Below are 22733 nucleotides of genomic sequence, written 5' to 3' on the forward strand. Positions count from 1 at the left end.
ATTTCAAAAACTGAGATGTATTTAGTTTTAAGTACAGTACTTAACACTCAGAAGGAAATATGTTAGGCAGGCTGGAATTACCTGATATTTTTTCCAAATTACGGGTTTAATGTAATATTAGGATCTTCAATGTTTATGGATTTTAAATGAAAATAAAATCTATACCTTATATCTTTACAAAAGCAGAAGCTATAATTGCTTGTGAATTGCAAGAAACAAGTTGTTTTGATTTACTCCTGCTTACAGGAAAAAAATCAATTCATAATTTCATAGAGGCATGAACAACTCTTTGAATAGATTATTTCAATTATTCTTGCTGTTTATTACTCCTCATGGGGTCGGTAACCCTATGAACATTTAGGATTACAGATTTACATAAGCAAAATATTAATCAAATCTACACACAAAGCAGAACAGAAAGTCTCATGTTGAGAATGTGCTTAATTGTTTTGCTGAATAGGACCATCTAGGAAGACATTACCCACAATTAATGATTGATCTTCTTTGACAAAACATTGTAAAGAAGAAAAAAACACAGATTTTTATGGAAGTGTTGACAAGGCAATAAAGTGCAAAGAAAGGAAGAAAGTTAAATCTTCTGATTTTCTCCATTCTGAATATAATTTTGAAATATACCTCAATGTTACTAAATTATATATTTCATTAGATGGCTAGGGTTGGGGTTTTTTTCATTGTTTTACAATTTCTGCTGAACTATCACAGGGTTTTTTCTATGTGCAAGCAAACAATTTTTGTGAAGTTGTTTTGTGAACAGAATCCTAAAGTGAAAAAAGAAAATAAGATCTAGAGATAATGTCCCACATTTTCTAAATGAAATCTAAAAATATGTTGATTATTCCTGTAAATGAGCAGTCTGATTCTTATTGGGAGCCACCTTATTCTCAGCATTTCTGAATATTAGGACACATCCTTGGGCATCTAATCTCCTATTTCAAAGTATAGCTAATGGATGGGTTTCATTTGATGTTTAATACATTAAGTCCAGTGTCACTTAAAAAAAAATGAAATCACAATTAAAATTAATTATTATTTCCTCTTTAAGTTCTTATAAGCATTTTTCAGATGAGTACAAATGCAGTGTACTCTAGCATGATTCTTTTCAAAGGTAACCTCTTGGAGTGGTTCCCATGATTTGTTTTGTTTTTGAAGTATTGAGAAGTCCTCTCTGAATTTTCTTATTGCACATATGCTGAACTTTCAGAGAGCTTTAATGAACTTTTATGCTTTGAAAGCAGTGGCAGAATCCAGGCATAGACATATTCAGCTTCTTTAAATGGAGATCTGCTATCTTTAAGCTTTCTGTTGAGTTCTAAAAGTTACTCTGTTAATCAACCCAAATCGTGATAACAAAGCTTAGCCTTGATATACCACTTCATATTACATATTCAAAGAGCGTTTCCCATATGAACAATTACACTGTCTTAGTAGCACACAATTATAGTTTAGCAATCTGGATTTTTGAATGCACTGAGCAGCAGTCACATTCCCTCCCCACAACATAAATCATACGCAGTTTGCTGCAGTAATTCAACAAAGTCAACACATCCTTTACATCCAAGAAGTAAGTGCTATTTTTTAAAAGTTGTTAGGTTCACTGTGCATTGATTTCAGCTTATTACACTGCATTAATAACTTAGTCACATCCCTCAAATTACAACAAAGTAATTAAGATAAACATAAAAATATAATTACTTTTTGTTTGAAAATTCTGTAATTTCCATGCAGACTGGATAAATTATTCATACTAGGTGTGGATTCCACTTTTGTTTCACTGCACTGATAGCATAATCACATAGTCCTAATTATAGAGATAGTAAATAAGAGAGAAAAGAAACACCACTCCTCACTCCTGTAGAAACTTCTATTGGCACACTAAGCACTAATTAAAATCCATTATTGCATCACATTTTGCACAGATACAGAAGTTTTGTAACAAAAAGAAGAGAAGATTCTTTGTGTGGGAAGGAGGAAGACAGAGGGTTACTCTTAAGATGCTTTTCAGCAAGTACTATTCTTGCTCTCTAGCCCTTGTTCGAATGCTTACGGTTGTTCCCTTGAAGCTGTTGCTGTTGCTCACTGGTGTAATGTGAGCTGAGGCACCCTAAGAAGAAACCCAGTGCAGAGCATTCATTTGCACCAGCTGCAGAGCTGATACAATTTTCATCATGTTTCTCTTGAAGAGCTGGTTAAGCAGTATTGTTATTACACACTGTTCTCTCGGTCTTCACTGCCGTCTCTGCATCAGCTCCACCCTGTGGACATAAAGGTCTGATTTTAGGATTTGAGACTCTGTCCTACGATTCCCTGCACCTCCCTCTCCTACAGAGGGAGAAAGCATCTGAGCAGCTTGCTTACCTTCTGCACCTCTTGAATCTGGGAGGAACCTGTTACAGGGAAAGCAAGATGAAAAAAACAGCTTGATGCTCCTGCCATTACCAACAAGATTTGACGGCTTCAGTTAGTACTGATGGAAAATGCTGACAGATTTCTCCTTGCAATGCTGGCCATCTTGCATTCTTCTGCGCAAACTACAGTGATGGCAGCAATGATGGCGACTCTGTGTTGTAATGTGCAAGTAGGAAACAGAGACCAGATGTTAAGTGAGTATGCATTGCTCAGGTACCTGGCCCTCATCTCCTTCAGGAATGGCAGAGGAAAAGAAAGCACTGTGAACCTTACAGGTATAATTACAAGTAAATACTGAGGATTCTAAGCAATTGCCCACTTTTGCCTGGTTTTACTCCTGTCCTTTTCTCGCTTGGGAAGAAAAAAGGTGTTAATATAATCATTGGAAAGGACTAAACAGCAGATGTATCTTAGGCAGGATTCCTTCACTTGACATTAGGCACCTGCAGAGCAGGTGTCCAAGTTGATCTAGGTATTTAAATCTGTGTTATAGCCAACAGAGACTATATGGAGTCAGTCTATTTGATTGTAGTCTGATGTACATGACTAAGCACCACTGAATCTATTGTCCAGCGCTCCACTGATAATAACAGGAGCCTTGCTGTTAGGACATTGTAAACACCCACATTTAATCAAATTCTGCTCATTGTATCTCATTTGTAAGCAGATGAAAGAAGAATAAATGTCAGTACTGGAACTTAAAGATGACTTAAAGCCCTGGACTGCATTCAGCAGTTAGAGGATTCTGGATACACTGGCAGAGGAGTCACTGGACATACAATTAAGGCTGGAAAAGAAATCTGCTTTTATAGAAACAACATATAGAGGTTTGCAAATTTGGCTTTGATCCTCAGTAACAACTTAAATGAGAGCTAAGACACCCTAGAAGATATGAGCATGAAGCTGACTTGCAAGTAACCTATGTCCAGTACTCTGCGGGACACAAACTGGGAGAGCACAGAGAACAAGGACTTGAAATTGAGTTTTGTATACCCCAGTAATTACTGTGAACAGCTAGCTATTACCTGGGATGTCACTTTTAGTTAGACCAGAAGTTCATGTTGGCACTAAGAAATCTTAATGAAAATGTATTTGGGTATACATTCAAAGAAGATTTAATTTAACAAATGTTTATTATATAGGGCAAAAGCAAAAATGAAAAGTTATATCCAAACATTCCAATCAATTCTGCTTCCAAATGCACCAACCAGCACTGAACAGACAGTGCCACACAAGATGGTCACATCTCCTCTGAGACAGCTCTTTGAAACAGTCAAAGAGTTTTGACTGGTGCAGTTGTCTACCATGCTCCTCTTTTCTGGTATTTTTTTACCAAAACTCAATCCAAATTCCATGTTCTTGCCTCAGACTGAGCAAGGTGAAACAATATACTATGCATTTGTAGTATGATTCTGCTTGTCAGCTAGAGGGATCAAATGATGCTATTTCTCTTGCAATCTAGGGACTAAACACAGGTCTTAAAATATAATTCCCTGGTAGCAAACAAATTTGCCACATGTGTCCTTAAGGTTTCTACTGGTATTGTGGCTGGTGTGTTTAATACACCCAGATCTTTCTCAAAACTGCTGTGAGAAAATACTCACAAACTTTGAAGGAAGTCTCTCCAGGTTCTTCTGGAAGGACTTGTATTGCAGTCCCTTGTTGGATTCCCTGAATCCCACTTTCTGCAAGAAGTAAATATTTTAATCTTGATATACAACAACGCAAAGCCACTCTCTGACTTCCTAAACTACTAGAAAAGTCTTCCTTCTTATGAACAACAACTCCTACACCTTATGCAGGAAGAAACTGAACATTTCCTTATTACAGTGATCAGTGTGGAATATTAGAAAGAACGTTTTAGTTTCCCAGAGAATTATTATAGGTATGTGCTTTGTCTGCCTTAGTATCTACCTATCAGTCTGTCTGTCTTGATGCATTCACACACATGCATATATACTGAAATCAAACGTTTTCATAATGCTTCCCATGAAAAAGACTGTCTCTGTATGAGTCTTTGCTGTTATAAGCAGACATTTTCAACTACTCCAAAGAAGCAGGGAATCAGTAACCAACACCACAATAACATGTTTTGGTTTAGGAAAAAAAAAAGATTAAAAAAAATGAACTGCTTAACATTTATACTAAGGTGCCAAGAGGATCAAATGCTTATTTTTTTAATGCTAAAATAAAAATCAAAGTACACAGTTTTTAAGGACTTACAAAAAAAGCACCTCCTGCCTGAAAATTTTGTTAGGTAAGACATGGCTATTATCTAATATTTAATAAAGAGAATATGACTGATTCAGCCTGAGAAAGACACAAAAGTCTCTCTTCTCCTTGTTCGGAATTGAAGAAGCTTTAATACTCTACTGAGATTCTTTACTACTGAGAATGTTTCAATGCAGCAGAATTTGTTTCAAAGTAATAGCTTTCCTGTTAGAGCTAGTTTGTCATGTCAGAGGGGATGATTATTCATGATAAGCCAGTAGCACTATTACCAGAAATTTTTTAGAAGTGGGGGGTACTGATTAGTTTCAGAAATATTAGCTAGTGAAAGCAGACATCAGCACTGCAGAATGGATGAGACACTTGGAGTAACAGTTGCCAAAAGGTGAAATAAGCTAAAACCAGGGAGCACATCAATTAAAGATGTAAAGTCACACAATTTAATAGAAAATTATGTGTTTTGCTTACTTGATAAGAAAAGACACAGGGCCCTACTGAGTATTAATGGCTAGGAGGGAGGAACTGAATGTCCAAGGCTGTGCCTTGGGCTATTATATAACAAATCATCATTAAGTCTCAGGAAATAATTAGCACCAATTTTTTTTTTGTGCTGATATAAGATGAAACCCAAGAAGAAAGACTCAGATCAGACATCTACATTTTTCCCATGCATAAAGTGTTTGCATGGGAATAGTAATATAGTAGTATGTAAGAAGCATTTGTGAATACTTAATACCTAGCACATCAGCTAAAGTCTGTCCAAATTCCAATCAGTAGATACTGCAAAAAGTAATATGCCAAATTCCTTTGTCCCATACAAATGAACATGAAGACATCTAACCAACAATAAAATCTCTGTATTTACAATAATAATTTATTAAAATAGAATGGTATAACTGTTCTCTCAAACAGTTTTATGCCAAGTTAAACTACGCCATCCAAGTCAGAACTATTTACCTAAATAGTTTTGCTTCTCATTGCTGTGACTTCAGTGCTGTGCTGTTTGCCTTTATTGGCTTTCTTTCCATCATTAAACAGTTTTATATATTCATTTTCTACAGAAATTCTTCAGTCTGGCTTTTCATATAACCTTTTCACCTAACTTTGTTCTGCACTCCAAGTTCAGGTGATCCAGCATTTTTGATTAGAAGATGTTGTTGGCAGGAATATGGAAAAGGGTAACTGGTCAGTTTTGGACAACAAACGGGTTTTTCTTTGATGCTGGGATGGAGTAGCTGGGGTTTTTTTTTGTTTTTCTGTTTGTTATTTTCAAGGGAAGAGGCAAAAGAAGACACCAGTGATACCATTAAATATTCATTCCTCTTTCCGCTTTCTGCAAATGGTCACAGTGTAGCTCCAGGTTTTAACTAGCCAGACAGAGAGAAAATTCAGCTTTTCTTGATGGTGATGACTCTACGTGGTGATTTTTATCTATCTCACTTGGTAGTAGAGAAATAGCAACAGCTTCAGTAGTCCTGGGACCATTGGGATCAAAATAAAATCTGAAATAGCACTTGATTATATTGCTTGGCTGTATAACTTTTTAGCATTGTTATCTCTATTAAATATTCTAAAAAATGAAGTCAATTCAAGAAGCTATCAATGCCAGAGAGTTGAACACATTTGTACTCCTCCTGTTGTAGAGTAGTGTTATCAGCAGTTTTGTCACCTTTTCTAGAAAATTTTTCATGACTCGGCAGTGTTTTCCAGTGTATAGAGAAATAAATCTTCTCTGATTTTCTTTTTAGACAATTATTTTATTTGTTAAATACTACATATTTTAGAGTCAAACCCTCCAGTGGTGATGTTTGGTTTTTAAATGGAAGTAATTAGTGGGAATTAATGTAATACAAACAATATTAATAATACTAAAGTTATTGTTTTAGTGATATCAATGAATGAGGTCTCATTAAAAAATCTTACAAACTGAGATATCTCAATGACTAAAGGTGCTCTTTTTAACTTATTTTTGATCTTGCCCCAGTCTATACTGCCTCAAATGACTACTGGAATTTATATTCTGGCTTATGACAAAAAAAATATATTTATGACACTTAGAAAGAAGTACATGGTAAAGAAGTTAGTACTTTGACCTACTACAAATTCAGAAATGTACAACAGGAATTCAATCAAAATTAAAAAGTGAGCAGAACTGACAATATCTGAAAAATTACTTTTGCATTCAGACACATGAAAGCATTGAAAAAATCATTACAGTCTGTAGATTTACAGATGAGAAGAAGGATTTCTTTGTATAGTAAAAGGTTGTTTCAATGAAAAATTACTTTTTTAAGAAAGTTTATGAGTGAATGAATGCAGAATTCATTTATGTTTTTAAAAAAGATCTATGCTAGTTCTTGAGGAAATCCTATTATAACATACATTATTGTAAGAAGTAGACATAAAACATTGTTCTTCAAAAGCCTTTACTGACTCAACTTTCTGGTTGGTCTAGTGTTCTTTATGTCTGGAGGTTTTGGTGTGTTTTATTTTAGAAAAACTCTGGATACCTCAGTACAGACACTTCAGTTTAATAATGCATCATTAAAATCTCAAACACATTTACCACAAACACTGTGGTGATACCTGTTAAAAGTTAAAAAAATAAAGGAAGTGATACAAAATAAAATTTGTTTAAAATCTGTAGCTTGATATGAGATTCCTAACTCATAAAATTGGACTTCAAACAGAAAAATCTGTAGAAATATAATGCTTGAATATCTACCATTGACAACCATTAGTTTCCAAGATGGTTAAATTGTTCTCCCTTCATTTTTAAGAACTGTGTCAGAAACTGTCCCATAGTGTCAAATCCTTCATGAGAAGTTCTCCTGACATCCCTGCATTCACTTGACCCTTATGTAGTCTGTGGCTCTTTGGTTTTTGAAGTGGTGGCATTTTTTCACTATTATAAAATCCAGAAAATGAAAAACGAAAAACCCACCTCAGTGTGCCATATTGTCACAAATGTGTGTTTGTCTATGTGTCTACTTATGGAAGGACATTTTTTTCCTTACTCTATAGTGATCTTCACTTTATTTTCTCTTTTTAACTTCTGTTCTGCCTGCCCATCTTCAGAAAAGCAGTATTTGCTAACACATTCACTAAAGGGGCTGAGATCCTGCCTATTTAATTCAAATCTGTCTCCTATTAAACTCAAAAAGTTTTGTCACTGTTTGGAGTAGATCAAAGACTATAGTTGGTTTTTGCAACTGCTGATTCCTTTAATTCTGAACACGTCTTTAACTTTGCTGCCCTCAGGTAGTTTAGGCTGTTGTAGAGTGCATGGAGTGCATTTGGTACAACCCCCCAAACTCCATAGTAATGGCATCACAGGGTAGCTATCGACATCAGGTTTTTATAGATGTTTCACCGAGAAAGCTGATGTTTCACTGAGAACGGTAATGTTTCAGAAGCATGAAACATTAGTTAGATCATTTTTTTCTTCCCAAGTTTATAGCAGAGTTTCAAAGGTCTGAATTTCCATGTGGTCTAAAGCAAGAAGTTTTTTGTTTGTTTTTTAAAAATTACATCTTTTCTAAAGGTAATCCCTGTGAGTGAATGAGAAGACTTTCTAGGTTGTTGTCGTGGTTTAACCCCAGCCAGCAACTAAGCACCACGCAGCCACTTCCCCCTCCCCCCTCCCAGTGGGGTGAGGAGGAGGAAAGGAAAAAAAGTAAAACCCATGGGTTGAGATAAGAACAGTTTAATAACTAAAGTAAAATATAATACTAACAATAGTAATAATGAAATATAATAATAATAATAGTAATGAAAGGAATATAAGAAAAAAGGAAGGGGGGGGGAGAAAAAAAACCAGTGATGCACAATGCAATTGCTCACCACCCGCTGACCAATGCCAGAGCTGCGATCCGCGCCTTCCGGGCAGCTCCCCCCTGTTTATATACTGGGCATGACGTTCCATGGTATGGAATACCCCTTTGGCTAGTTGGGGTCAGCTGCCCCGGCTCTGCTCCCTCCCAGCTTCTTGCACACCTGCTTGCTGGCAGAGCATGGGAAACTGAAAAGTCCTTGGTTTAAGATAAGCGCTACTTAGCAACAACTAAAACATCAGCGTGTTATCAGTGTCATTCTCACACTAAACCCAAAACACAGCACTGTACCAGCTACTAAGAAGAGAGTTAACTCTGTCCCAGCCGAAACCAGGACAGTTGTTTAAATCTGAAGCAATCTGAGCTGCCATAGAAGGTTGCCTGTTATTTTTTGAAAGAAGGAAACAGAATATAGGAAGACCGTCTGTGGCAGTGTACAGTAAATACTGAGCCATTCCTATGTTCAGTTTCTATTGGCAGAAACTTAAAACAGAACCTTAATTTTGTCCTGATTTTCCAAGCACTGAGTCTTCAAAGTCTTTTCTGATCTTGTTGAAGTCACTTCAAACCAGCATCATATTTATTTGATAATGTTTATTTCCTATCTGAATGCTTGCTGGAACTTTTTTCATCATTCCAGGTTTTCTTCCTCCCTCTTCCCCTTTCCTTCTTGAGTTTAACTAAGTCTGTGATGTTTTAGAAGGATTATGGAAACTTTGTTTTCTTTCTCTAAAGCTATATTCTAATTTCAACAGGTTACTTAGATTTGCAATAATCTGTTCTCTGTCACTTATCTGAAACTGCTGCAAGATTTCAAACTACCAGATGTAATATACTGTAATTGTGTTTTTCTTTTTTTTTTCCTTCACTAGATTAAGTCTCTGTGTAAATCTCATTAGAGAGGTCCATATCCCAGATCCTAAATTAATTCAAATCAGTATTATACTGACTGTTCTGCTGTTACATTACAATTAGTGTGAAAACTGTAATTAAGGTATTTGGACATTTGAACTTTAATTTAAAAGTGTAGTAATAAATGTATCTTAATTTGTTGAGAAGCTACTTCTGTTTTAACCTTTTTTTTAAACAGGGTATTTGCTTATATTCCAGTAGTGCCAAGAGCAAAAACTCTTGACACATCTTATTGTGTGACTGTTTCCCTTATATAAGAATTCTGATATTTATCAATTTCACAGTATTGTTAATTAATTATTCAGCTGTAGACAACTTAATTTACTCTTGATTTTTTCCCGAATATAACTTTTTCAAGACCTGTTCTCTACTTACATCCTAGAGACCTAAAGACCTGTACTTTGCAGCAAAATCTTTTCTCTATCAACATTTAAAATATGATAAGAAATAAATACAACAGTAAAGAAGCTTTAGAAGAAATATATTGCATGGATTCAACTAAATTACAAACTACTTCGGAACCAATTAGGAAGTCTATGCAAATTAAGACTTGTTATTTCTAAAAGAACAGAAATGCTTCAAATGCTATTGGCAGCTCTTAGTATTCTGGGAGTGGTCTTCCTTGTCATTTTGACTCGTTAAATGATGGTTCTAAGCTAACCGATTTAATTATGAAATTAACAGTTTCTCAGATCACACTTTTAAAAAAAGACAACAAATGAAGCACAGTACAAAACCTTTGGACATGTCGTTAGCTTTGCAGAAAAGGGAACAGTGAAAAGGAAATATAATTCCTTCAACAACTGATCTTTACAGTGGAATCTCTGTTCATATCTTTTCCACAGAGTAAATTTCCCATGTAATCAAACACAAAATCTGCATGAATTCATTTTCAGACATGCATTTGACATGGTGTTCTCTTTAGGGCTGCCAGGAAGATTCCTGGATCAGTTTCTGGTTGTATGTTGGTTACTTTCCACTTTTCAAGTGGAAGAACTGCAGGAAGAGTGTACAGAAGAACAAAAAAGAGCACAGGGTCAGAGCACTAATGAAGGCACTTTTCACAATTAGTTCTCCTAAAATGAGGAAGTCATAGCTCAAAATGTTTATTCTTAAACACAGGAGAGAGAAGCAGGTTGGCCAAATGCCACTGAGACCAGAAATTCTATTATTTAAAATCCAAATTCTCTTAAAAAAACCCAAACACCTTTAATATCTATCGACAATCTCCCCAAACATAAGAAATCTGATTCCCCTGCAAGTCTGGCAGTGCTAGCATGTGTGAGGGGTATTAAATATGGCAGGCTTTAAATCCCAGAGAGGATTTTTAATTCGTTCTGTGATGAGATTCCAAATGTCCTCTCTTGGTTTTATGTCTAGTTCAATTGCCCAGATGTTTGTCACATCTGAGAGATTACTCTTCTCTGGCTGCATGAGCAAGGAGACAGTTATTTTGGAACAGATGATCCCTTGTCTACAAGGCATTTGAGCTATTACATGAAGAATAGGAGAGAAGTATTAAAATATCCTTAGAAGAAAAGTTAATCCCATACTGGGGATAAAATCTTGAGTGTATTTCAGCTCACTGTTGAAACCAGACTTTCATCTGTGGTGGTGGTAGCAAGGCTTTCAAAATAGCAGCAGAAGGCTATTCCCTGTCAAAGAGTTACGTAGAAACGAAAGTAATTAAGTGCCTAAGGGTAAGGGAAAAAAACACTATTTTCCTGTGAAAGTGATAATCTTCTTCTGTTGAATGACTTACAGGGTGGTAGATTTATGTTACATCTTTTTTAAAGTTCCTCAAAGACTGGTGACGCTATTGAAGTTAAAGAGTTTTTGTTTTCAGTTACAGAAAATGACTAAAAGTTTCTGTTGTACAACAAGAAATACACACAATGACAATAGATATTTATTTTAATACATGTAACAAAAATGTTATGGATGTTTTTGTTAAATGAGATCCAGTTGTTTATTTTGCCACCTTGCCATTTTAAGCCTTCTGTTTCTCAGGATGGATTCCATGTGAACATGAGCAGTCCTGCTGTTTTTTAGACCTTATGTTTCTTAAAAGAAGAAACATGCTCAATATTGACATGAGGGGGCAGAATCTTTGTCCCTCTTCCAGTTTTCACAGCTGAGACAAGTGGGAAACAGTACTAAAATATTTCTGAACCTCTTTTAGAAAAGGTGGCTGAAACAGAGATAAGAAATTACTCTTTGGAGGAAAAACAGTACTTCCATAATGTTCTTCAAATGCAGTGATAATTACTTTACAGTGATAGCTTCTTTTTGGCTGGTATTCTGTACCAGTTCCACTGAGCTTGTTAAAATGTTTCCAGCCAACCCTACCAAATGATTGGAAAAGTCATTTTGGCACCTTATTATAGCTTATGCAAGGGCAAGACAATCTATCTTACCCAATTATTTGCAAAGAAGTATAACTATCTTTTCTCATAACCTTAAAATGATACAAATCATAAAGAAAGAGTCTTAAAACAGGCTTCTTTTGAACACTTTATAATGTCTCCATATTGGCACAATTTCCAGTAAGTTGTGCAGAGAATAAGCATTCAAATATCTTGTTTGTGAAAGTAAATGCTCTTAAGAACTAACTGAAATGAAATGGCAATTTAGTTAAGAAATCCTAAATTTCTTGGAACTCATAAGAGCTGATTTTCACAGACGCGCTACAACGGTGTTCTTACATTTTGCACTTCACAGACACAAAATTTTTGTGTTTTTTACAAGGCTTTATTAGGCATGTCTGGAATTTCTCGAGACTAAAGAAAACAGTCTAAAATCAAGGAAATAAGCATTATATGTAAAAAAAGAATGACTAACAAGAATAGTAAAAAACCAAACTTACATAGACGTAACCACAGAAGAAGTTATTATTACTGTGGGAACTTAAAAAAGAAGAAAATCATATAATAAATCTGTGGTTGTTTTTTTTTTTTTTTTTAAATGGTCAGGCAAAATATTAAATGTAGACCTTGCTCAGCTGGTAGAAAGCTCATTGTAAAAGCTGCTAGTGGAGCTGAGCTGGAAGTGAGAAGACTTCTTTGAAGTACAGACGATTGGGTCAAACAGACATAGGGGACTATACAAATACAAGACAGACATTTCTGAAACAGGAGCAGCTGTAATGCCTTGTAGTTGGTATGGATACCTACCCCACTGTGATCTACTACACAGGTGCAGCATACTTCTGTTCTGGTGTGCTGTGGTGCAGGGTTGCTGCTGGTATGTGCACCTTCCATGCCTAGCACAGGAGGAAAATGAGACTCAGAAAGAACCAGGGGGTTATAATGTTCTGGTGGGAATGGACACCAGTGAGCGTTCTTATGTAAAAGTCACCAGTCACACCTGTTATGAAAGCACAGTAGAGAAAGAAAGGAGCGTGCAAGCTGCTGGCCATTTCAGGGAGGCAGAGAAAAAGGTGGAGAGTAGGAAGGACCTAAATCCACTACATTAAAGGAGGCAATTATCTTGCATGTTTGTACTGATGTGAAAAAAGTCAATAAAACTTTGTGTTGGAAGTTAAGGTTAGAGAAAGGAGGCTCGTTTCATGCAGAAAAGAGGTTTATTGAGAAATGGAAAAGTATAAATGGAAGAGAACTAAGACATGATGAGAAGAGATAAAAAGGTAAATTTCAAACATAGTCCAAAGTAAAATACAGTCATTACATCTGATGAGATCTTCCTCTTCTCCATTTTGTAAATGGGCTCAAAGATCTTGCTGTAAGGCATGTCAGAACAATTAAAATGACATAGAAGCTGAGATAGTTTAGAAAGAAAGATTGTGTACATATTTTCTGAAAACAGGAAGGATTGATAGGAGGGAGAAAAGAGTTCACGAAACAGGGAAGGGTTCACATCACTATGAAATCTATCACTGTAGCATTCCAATAGGTTCTTTGAAGTGCTAAGAAACACACGTGAGAGTATAATATGAAACTACAAAAGCAAGAGGTTTCACAAACAGGACTATAGGGGAGAATAAGGAAACAAGAAGGATGAACACACAGGCACCATAAAACCTAAGGTGATGATAATACAAGTCAACAGAAAGAGAATCCAGTACAATAGAAGAGAATTAGGAGAATAATCCTTCCTGATTTATGGTCATCATGAAAATTAACTGCTCCTTGCTGCCAAAGACAGTCAGGTGGTCAAAGATCACAAATAGAAAAAGGTGTTGCAGAAACATGCAAAGAGCAGGAGAGACAAGTGAGTAAAGTTGATGTATTCTGAATGGAAGAGGACCACCTTCTAGGGAGAAAAGAACAATTTTGCAAATAGGTAGATTGCCCAAAAAAAGGGAGATGAACATGGATAACATGGCTAAGGAATACTTTAAGATACGATTGACTGTGCTTTAAGATATGATTGACCATGCTTTAAGATGGGTGCAAGTGAAAGAGATGAAAGAAGATCGGGATATCAGAAAAGATACAGAAGAAAAAAAGCAGCATGTGAACAATTCACCTTCCATTTTCTCAGTTCGCTCTTAAAGTAAATGACAGCAAGTATTAAATACCCCTTTAAAAGGAAATACACAAGCAACTCAGAAATGTGTGAGTGTGTTAATAAATGCAGACACAGTATAACTATCTTATGGTGATGACTACTATTAAAGAATACATTAAATAAAGGAGATTAAACAAAAGATGTGGAGTACTTGGAAGGTGAGAAGTGGGGAAATAAGTTATTAAACAGTATAATTGAATGGTCAGGAGGAAAAAAAGCAAAAGACAATCTTGTAGTGTAGTGAGTGAGTATAGTTATGGGACATCCAAGGGCAAGGGGTATGGATATGGTGTAAGTATTACTTGCTTTGTTAGAAGCAATGAAAATTGAATAAATAGATTAAATAAGAACTGATGTTGCTGATGCTTACTGTAATCCCACAACGAATCAAAGGATGACTGAAATCAGGAAGATCAGCAGTATTTTCTGATTTCAAGAAATATTTATCCACGTAAAATTGATGAGAATTAAACATCTGAATCTTAAAATCTGGTGGAAAACAATACAATGGAAACTTTGAATCATGCTAACTATTAAGACAATATCATCAGTGGTGGTGTTCATCTTCACACTTACTTCAACAAGTATTTTTCTTTTCTAATCTAACTTCAAGCTTTTCAAAATTCTTTGTCTCATGCTTTGAATCAAACCTCTTTAATGAAAAACAATTTGCAAGTAAAATCTGTTTTGAATGCTAGTTTTGAAATCTAGATGAAAAAGATCACAGTATATGTTACCAGTTATTCAGCATGAATTTTGCCTTGTGAAAATAAATGTCATGTTTTCAACATTTGATCAGACCAGTCAGTTAATGCATGTTGTCTATTTTGAATGTAACCAAGTTAGTCTGCCAAGGTGAAGAGGATTACAGAATGGATTAACATATGAAAGTAGAGATTAAAGTGCATGATGTATGGATTCTGTTGGCATGATTTTTTATTTTACAGACTAAAAGAGTAAACCTACCAAAATCAAACTTCATTGTTTTTTCCATTCTTGGAATTAAAAATGTATCTTCTGACACGTGCATAGCTGTGTTACATTGTGCTAGTCAACACTGAAAAATATCCAAGTTATATCATCTTGCAGCTTATGAATAATTCTCTTTTGTTACAGTTTGGATATGGAGCAAAAGGAGTAAATTGAACTTTCATATGTCATGGAAGTTTATATTTCATATATATGTATGGATAGGAACAATTACTGGATCCAATATAAAGCATTACATTTCTTAATAAGTAGTGTGTTATTTCACAAGGCACTTTCTCATTGTTTTGGCTCTGTTTTTTTTTTTTTTTTAAATATAATTTTATTTTGGTCAGAAAAGACCTGTTATTTGAGTTTTTCTTTATAGCTTGCATTGAATTAACAGAATAGTACATATGTAATTGATAGCTATCCTGACTTAGATACAGCAACAGTGACACAGGTTCTTCATTATGGATCTGTATTATGATTTTGGGCCAAAGTTCACACTGTGCTTTCCACACTTGGTCTGGAGAGATACATAGAGATTAACAGCGCATGTTATTTAATTTTCAAGTCTCTCTCTCTCTCTCTCTCTCTCTCTCTCTCTGTTTTTTTCTCTAATTCAATTGAAGTAGGCCTCAGCAAGAGATTTCTAGGAATTAATAAATAAAATTAATAAAATTATGCACACTTAGCTATTTTAAAAGTCTTATTCCAGTGACTATATTTGGCAGGAGGTGCTAGATTTCTAGGATGAAGATCTTATGATGAGTAAATACTTTAGTTTTGTAAAGTGACTTGCACATGAACAGTATTCCAAAAGATTTTTAAAATGCTAAATAAAACAGCTCAGCTTAAATAATAAATAATAACACATAAAGGAGGTTTTAAAATAGTTTGAGTATATGAGGGAGATGCAGAAAGACATAAATAAAAAAGACTCCTAGCAATGAAGGTTGATAACAAATGAAAGTGCATAGGCACTGATATGAAAATGAATTCTCTAAGCTAATTTGCAGTAGAAGGTAAAATTTGCTATACATGTCAGATGAGGCAAACAAAGCCTAAGAGGATCTCCCTTTCCCTCTCTGTCCTATATATCTATGATATACTGATATTTGTAGTAAAAGAGTAATCACACTTCATAACAGGCATCTTTTCTCACCATTGGAGATAAATATGAAAAAGCCAAGATAAAAATATTGGATGTCTCCTCCTCCTCTGTTGTCAAGAAAAGTTATTTTACAGTGTAGTGATACAAAGTGTAAAATCTTAAGAGATTTCTGCTTCGTACTTCAGAGAAAGGGGTCTCTGCACATTTAAATGCTCAACACGAAGACAAGCTTGTGAATATGCTATAAAGAAGACGATTTAAGGAGCTCAAATATATACATGTGTGTATAATTAAAGAGACGGCATCTGGTTTGTTTGTTCATAGTTTGTTATGAAATGTATATCGTGTTTCTCTGAAAGAGCAAGCTGAGCAGCTGAGCACTTTGTGCTTTCTCTCAGTTGAGGAAATCTCCCCATTAGCAGAGGGGGCTTGCTCTTAGCACGCTTGGGGAAGAGAAGTTTCAGGAGTGCAAAAGGAAAAGCAGGAAAACTGATCTAATATTTAAGGGATAAAAGAACAGAAAGCCTGGAGAGGGGATGCAGACCTACAGTCAGACTGCAAAGCTGGTGGAAAGAAAAAAATATCCTAAGGACCCAGAGGAGTTAGGAACTGCTGTAAACGAGCATTCGAACTGAGAGCAAGAGTATAGAAAAGGACCTGCCCTGCCAGGACACAGTGACTTGGGGGAGATCTTTTTATAATTATTCTTGGTTTTTATTTTTTCTCAGAAAATGGATTTTCTATATAAAAAGAAAATTGCTTATAGTCCAAGAAAATTTGACTTTTGAATGTAGGGGCCATTTCTGACATTTGGGGATATTTATGTTAAAAAGGATCTATTGGCAGATCCACCTTTCAGCTTTGACCCACTGTACTGATTTTGGCTGGGATAGAGTTAATTTTCTTCATAGCAGATCCTATGGTGTTATGTTTTGGATTTGCGACTAAAACAGTGTTAATAACACAAGGATGTTTTAGTTATTGCTGAACAGTGCTTACACAGCATCAAGGCCTTCTCTGTTTCTCGTGTTGCCCCTCCCAGCAAATAGGCTGAGGATGGGCAAGAAGTTGGGAGGGGACACAGCTGGGACAACTGACCCCAGCTGACCAAAGGGATACTGCATACCATATGACATAATGCTCAGTGATAAAAGCTGAGGGAAAGAAGGAGGAAGGGGGGATGTTCAGGGTTATGTTTGTCTTCCCATGTAACCGTTAGGTGTGATGGAGCCCTGCTTTCCTGGAAATGGCTAAACACCTGCCTGCCAAAGTAGTCAATGAATTCCTTATTCTACTTTGCTTACATTCACAGCCTTTGCTGTAACTATTAACCTGTCTTTATCTCAATCCACAAATTTTCTTACTTTTAACCTTTCCGATTCTCTCCCCCATCCCACCGGGGAGGAGTGAGAGAGCAGCGGTGTGGGGCTTAGCTGACTACTGGGGTTAAAAAACACCACCTACTTAGGGTCAGTCAAAACACGTAAGCTGTTCATCTTAATATTTTATTTAGATATAGAAAAGCTTACTAAGTTCTTTCTGGTTACAAATACACAATGCAGTTATTTACATGAGATAATATAATGATGCAACAGATGGCTATTTCAAATTGAGTCTTCAAGTACACAGCTTTCATAAACCAGAATTATTGACTGGAAAAAGCTTGTTCATAATAAATAGCCTTTCAACCTCTTCCAGTCCCAAAATCTGGGGAGGAGCAGCAGAAGGTTAATAGATCTAGCCTGTATCAAACCTTCACCAAAAGAAGACTCATTTACTTTGCTCTGGCTGCTTCTCTTCCTTTTTACAAAAAAGGGAATTGATGCAAATACTTTGCCTCATAGGTGACCAAATTTAGTCATAGTGTTGTTTATATATATTTATTTGCAAAGATGCTACCATATGTCTTTACATAAACAGCATGGAAAACACATTTGTTAGGTGGGTGGGGTTGTTTTGTGTTAAGTGGCCAGGATTTGTACTAAAACATGGGCTTTACCTTTCTAAATGCAGTACTTGCAAAGCAGTATTTTGATAATTTTTTAAAAATCATGAATTCCAATGACATATTTTACTGAAGGTTGATATAAAAATGGATTGCTAACTTTTGTTTCCTTGGTTTTTTTTAGGATTTATTTATACCTGTGGTGGAACTTTAAAAGGACTTAATGGCACTATAGAAAGCCCTGGCTTCCCATATGGATATCCAAATGGTGCAAACTGTACATGGGTTATAATAGCAGAAGAAAGAAACAGAATACAGATCATCTTTCAGTCTTTTGCTCTAGAAGAAGAATATGATTATCTGTCATTGTATGATGGGCATCCTCATCCTGCAAACTTTAGGACAAGGTAAAGAATAAACATTAAAACATAATTTGTATTAATATCTTAAAATTATCTGAGAAAATAGTTAAAGCTAATATTTTTAAATTATGGATTCTTTCTTATTTAGACTTTAATGTACACTTTCCTTAATTAATCATAAATGTCTTAAAATCTATATGATGTACTTTAATTCTAAAGTAAGTACTAAAATTAATCTAGCCCTCATAAAATTTGTCTCCACAAAATGTAATTAATTAAGAAGCATATGAGCATGGATAAATGAAAGTAAAGTGAATATGAGATTGTGGAGGTCTCATTTTGCGTGATCTAGTAGCAGTGGAACTTTTGTAATGTTTGCAACAGGAGGCTTTCAAGAGAGATTAGAAAAAGATAACGTATTTAAGATAGAAAGAATAGGTAAATTTTTTTCAGTTGTGTATGAGCATCTTCTAACACAAAAGGATTACAAGTGTGAAAAAAACAGTTTGAAACATCAAGAGTGTGATGGGTCACAGAACATTTTTTATCAGTGTCTGCTTCAGAGTCATGGCCCAGATGTCCAGTTCTGGAATGTTGCGGCTTGAGGGATACATAATAACTCCGCAACAATAGCAACAGATATATTATCCATACATTTGCTAATTATCTTTATTATCATCTATCTTGACTTCTGTAAGTCAAGTTGTCATCTACCTAGACTTCTGTAAGGCCTTTGACACAGTCCCACACAACATCCTTGCTGCTAAATAGGAGAGAAATGGATTTGATGGGTGGACTATTCAATGGATAAGGCATTGGCTGGATGGTCACATCCAAAGAGTTGCAGTCAATGGCTTAATGTCCAAATGGAGATCAGTAACAAGTGGTGTGCCTCAGGGGTCTGTATTGGGATCAATAGTATTTAATATCTTTATTAATGACACGGACAGTGGGATTGAGTGCACCCTCAGCAAGTTTGCAGATGACACCAAGTTGAGTGGTGCAGTTGTTTCGTTTGAGGGACGGGATATCATCCAGAAGGACATCGACAGGCTTGAGGAGTGGGCCCGTGAGAACCTCATGAAGTTCAAGGAGGTTGTATTGGGTTTGCGTGGCAAGGTTTTGGCAGCGGGGGGGGGCTATAGGGGTGGCTTCTGTGAGAAGCTGCTAGAAGCTTCCCCTATGTCTGATAAAGTTAATGCTAGCGGGTTCCAGGACGGACCCGCCGCTGGCCAAGGCCAAGCCAATCAGTAACAGTGGTAGCGCCTCTGGGATAACATATTTAAGAAAAGCAAAAAAAAAGTTACAGTGGCAGTTGCAGCGAGAGAGAGCGGAGTGAGAAGATGTGAGAGAAACAACTCTGCAGACACCAAGGTCAGTGGAGAAGGAGGGGGAGGAGGTGCTCCAGGTGCCGGAGCAGAGAGAGAGATTCCCCTGCAGCCTGTGGGGAAGACCATGGTGAGGCAGGCTGTCCCCCTGCAGCCCATGGAGGTCCATGGTGGAGCAGATATCCACCTGCAGCCCGTGGAGGACCCCACGCCGGAGCAGGTGGATGCCTGAAGGACGCTGTGACCCCGTGGGAAGCCCGCGCTGGAGCAGGCTCCTGGCAGGACCTACGGACCCGTGGCCCCATGGAGAGAGGAGCCCACGCTGAAGCAGGTTGGCTGGCAGGACTTGTGACCCCGCGGGGGACCCATGCTGGAGCAGTTTGTTCCTGAAGGACTGCACCCTGTGGATGGGACCCACGCTGGAGCAGTTCGTGAAGAACTGTAGCCTGTGGGAAGGACTCACGTTGGAGAAGTTCGTGAAGGACTGTCTCCCGTGGAAGGGACCCCATGCTGGAGCAGGGGAAGAGTGTGAGGAGTCCTCCCCCTGAGGAGGAAGGAGCAGCAGAAACAACGTGTTATGAACTGACCCAAACCCCCATTCCCCGTCCCCCTGCACTGCTCGGGGGCGGGGAGGAGGTAGAGAAAATAAGGAGTAAAGTTAAGCCTGAGAAGAAGGGAGGGGTGGGGGGAAGGTGTTTTAAGATTTGGTTTTATTTCTCATTATCCTGCTCTAATTTGACTAGCAATAAATTAAACTAATTTTTCCCCAAGTCGAGTCTGTTTTGCCCGTGACGGTAATTGGTGAGTGATCTCCCTGTCCTTATCTCGACCCATGAGCCTTTCGTTTTATTTTCTCCCCCTGTCCAGCTGAGGAGGGGGAGTGATAGAGCGGCTTTGGTGGGCACCTGGCATCTGGCCAGGGTCAACCCACTACAGAGGGCAAGATATCCATTCAAGGAAGATCTTGTCAGCTCCCCAGGAAAGTGGACTACTGCAGATGAAGGCATCCAATACCTGAGAGAATTAGCAGTGCTAGAAGTAATCTACAGTGATCTGGATGATGATGAGGTCTCCAAAGATCCAGAGGATGTCCTGTGCACACGGGCCATGTGGAGGAAGGTGATTCAAAGTGCTCCAGCGTCCTATTCTAACAGCTTGGCAGCGATGTATTGCCCAGATATGGATACACCAACTGTGGAGAAAGTGTCTTCTTGGCTCCAAAACTTTGAAGAAAATCTCTGTACATCCTCATCCCTACAGAACAGCACCTTGGCTGTTAGGGGTGCCCCAAGAAGTCAGTCCCCTCCTGCCCCGGTCGGAAGGAAAGGGAGCCCCAGGCGCATGCCGCGTGGTGCACTCTGGTTCTTCCTGCGTGATCAGGGGGAAGACATGAGGAAGTGGGATGGTGAACCCACCTTTAAGCTGGAAGCCCGAGTACGTGAACTGAGAGGGAAGACTGCTGTTAAGAAGGGGTCACCCAAGAAGTCTGTCAGCGTGGTTGCTGTAGAGACACAAGAAGGCAATCAGCGATCTCCCAGACATAGAAGAACTGAAATCACCTCCCTTGATTCTGGTGAAGGGACTTCTGGTCTGGCACTGAAAGGGTCAGACAGTGAATACTCTGACCAGGAACAAGAATAGAGGGTCCCTGCCTTCGGCCAGGAGGAGGAAAGGGATAACCGGGTATACTGGACTGTGTGGATCCGATGGCCTGGCACATCAGACCCACAGAAGTATAAGGCTTTGGTAGACACCGGGGCACAGTGTACGCTGGTGCCATCAGGATACAGGGGCACAGAACCCATCTGGATCTCTGGAGTGACAGGGGGATGCCAAGAATTGTCTGTATTGGAGGCTGAGGTGAGCTTAACAGGGGACAAGTGGGAAAAGCACCCCATTGTGACCGGCCCAGAAGCCCCTTGTATCCTTGGCATAGACTATCTCAGGAGAGGGTACTTCAAGGACCCAAAAGGGTACCGATGGGTTTTTGGTGTAGCTACTGTGAACACAGAGAAGATCAAACAGCTATCTACCCTGCCTGGCCTCTCAGAAGATCCCTTCGTTGTGGGATTGCTGCAAGTTGAAGAACAGCAGGTGCCAATTGCGACCAGGACAGTGCACCGGCGACAATATCGCACAAACCGAGACTCCCTAGCTCCCATCCATGAGCTGATTCATCAACTGGAGAGCCAGGGAGTCATCAGCAAGACTCACTCACCTTTCAATAGTCCCATATGGCCAGTGCAAAAGTCTGACGGAGCATGGAGGTTAACAGTAGACTATCGTGGTCTGAACGAAGTGACACCACCACTGAGTGCTGCTGTACCAGACATGTTAGAGCTCCAATATGAACTGCAGTCGAAGGCGGCCAAGTGGTATGCTACAATTGACATTGCCAATGCGTTTTTTTCAATTCCTTTGGCAGCAGAGTGCAGGCCACAGTTTGCTTTCACGTGGAGAGGTGTTCAATACACCTGGAATCGACTGCCCCAGGGGTGGAAGCACAGCCCTACCATTTGTCATGGACTAATCCAAACTGCACTGGAACAGGGTGATGCCCCTGAACATCTACAATACATTGATGACATCATCGTGTGGGGCAACAAGGCAGAAGAAGTGTTTGAGAAGGGAAAAAGAGTAATTCAGATTCTTCTGAAAGCTGGTTTTGCCATAAAGAAAAGCAAGGTCAAGGGACCTGCACAGGAGATTCAGTTCTTGGGAATAAAATGGCAGGATGGATGCCGTCATGTGCCTATGGACGTGGTCAACAAGATAGCAACTATGTCTCCACCAGCTAACAAGAAGGAAACACAAGCTTTCCTAGGCCTTGTGGGGTTCTGGAGAATGCATATTCCAGGTTATAGTCAGCTTGTGAGCCCTCTCTATCGAGTAACCCGAAAGAAGAACTATTTTGAGTGGGGCCTTGAGCAACAACAAGCCTTTGAACATATCAAACAGGAAATAGCTCGTGCAGTAGCTCTTGGGCCTGTCCGGACAGGACCAGCTGTGCAAAATGTACTCTACACTGCAGCTGGGGAGCATGGTCTCACCTGGAGCCTCTGGCAGAAAACATCAGGAGAAACC

General features: G+C 38.1%; 1 protein-coding gene across 3 annotated transcripts in view; it reads left to right on the forward strand.

Moving 5' to 3' along the window:
• CSMD3 (CUB and Sushi multiple domains 3) overlaps positions 1 to 22733 on the forward strand; it is a 748293-nt gene that overhangs the window by 70230 nt on the left and 655330 nt on the right. For all 3 annotated transcript variants that reach the window (XM_050890742.1, XM_050890743.1, XM_050890744.1), the window contains exon 2: positions 18144 to 18366. In XM_050890742.1, the coding sequence (XP_050746699.1) occupies positions 18144 to 18366 (223 nt within the window). The remainder of the gene's footprint in view (positions 1 to 18143; positions 18367 to 22733) is intronic.

This window comes from Gymnogyps californianus, chromosome 2, assembly GCF_018139145.2.
Source record: "Gymnogyps californianus isolate 813 chromosome 2, ASM1813914v2, whole genome shotgun sequence".
Lineage (NCBI taxonomy): Eukaryota > Metazoa > Chordata > Aves > Accipitriformes > Cathartidae > Gymnogyps > Gymnogyps californianus.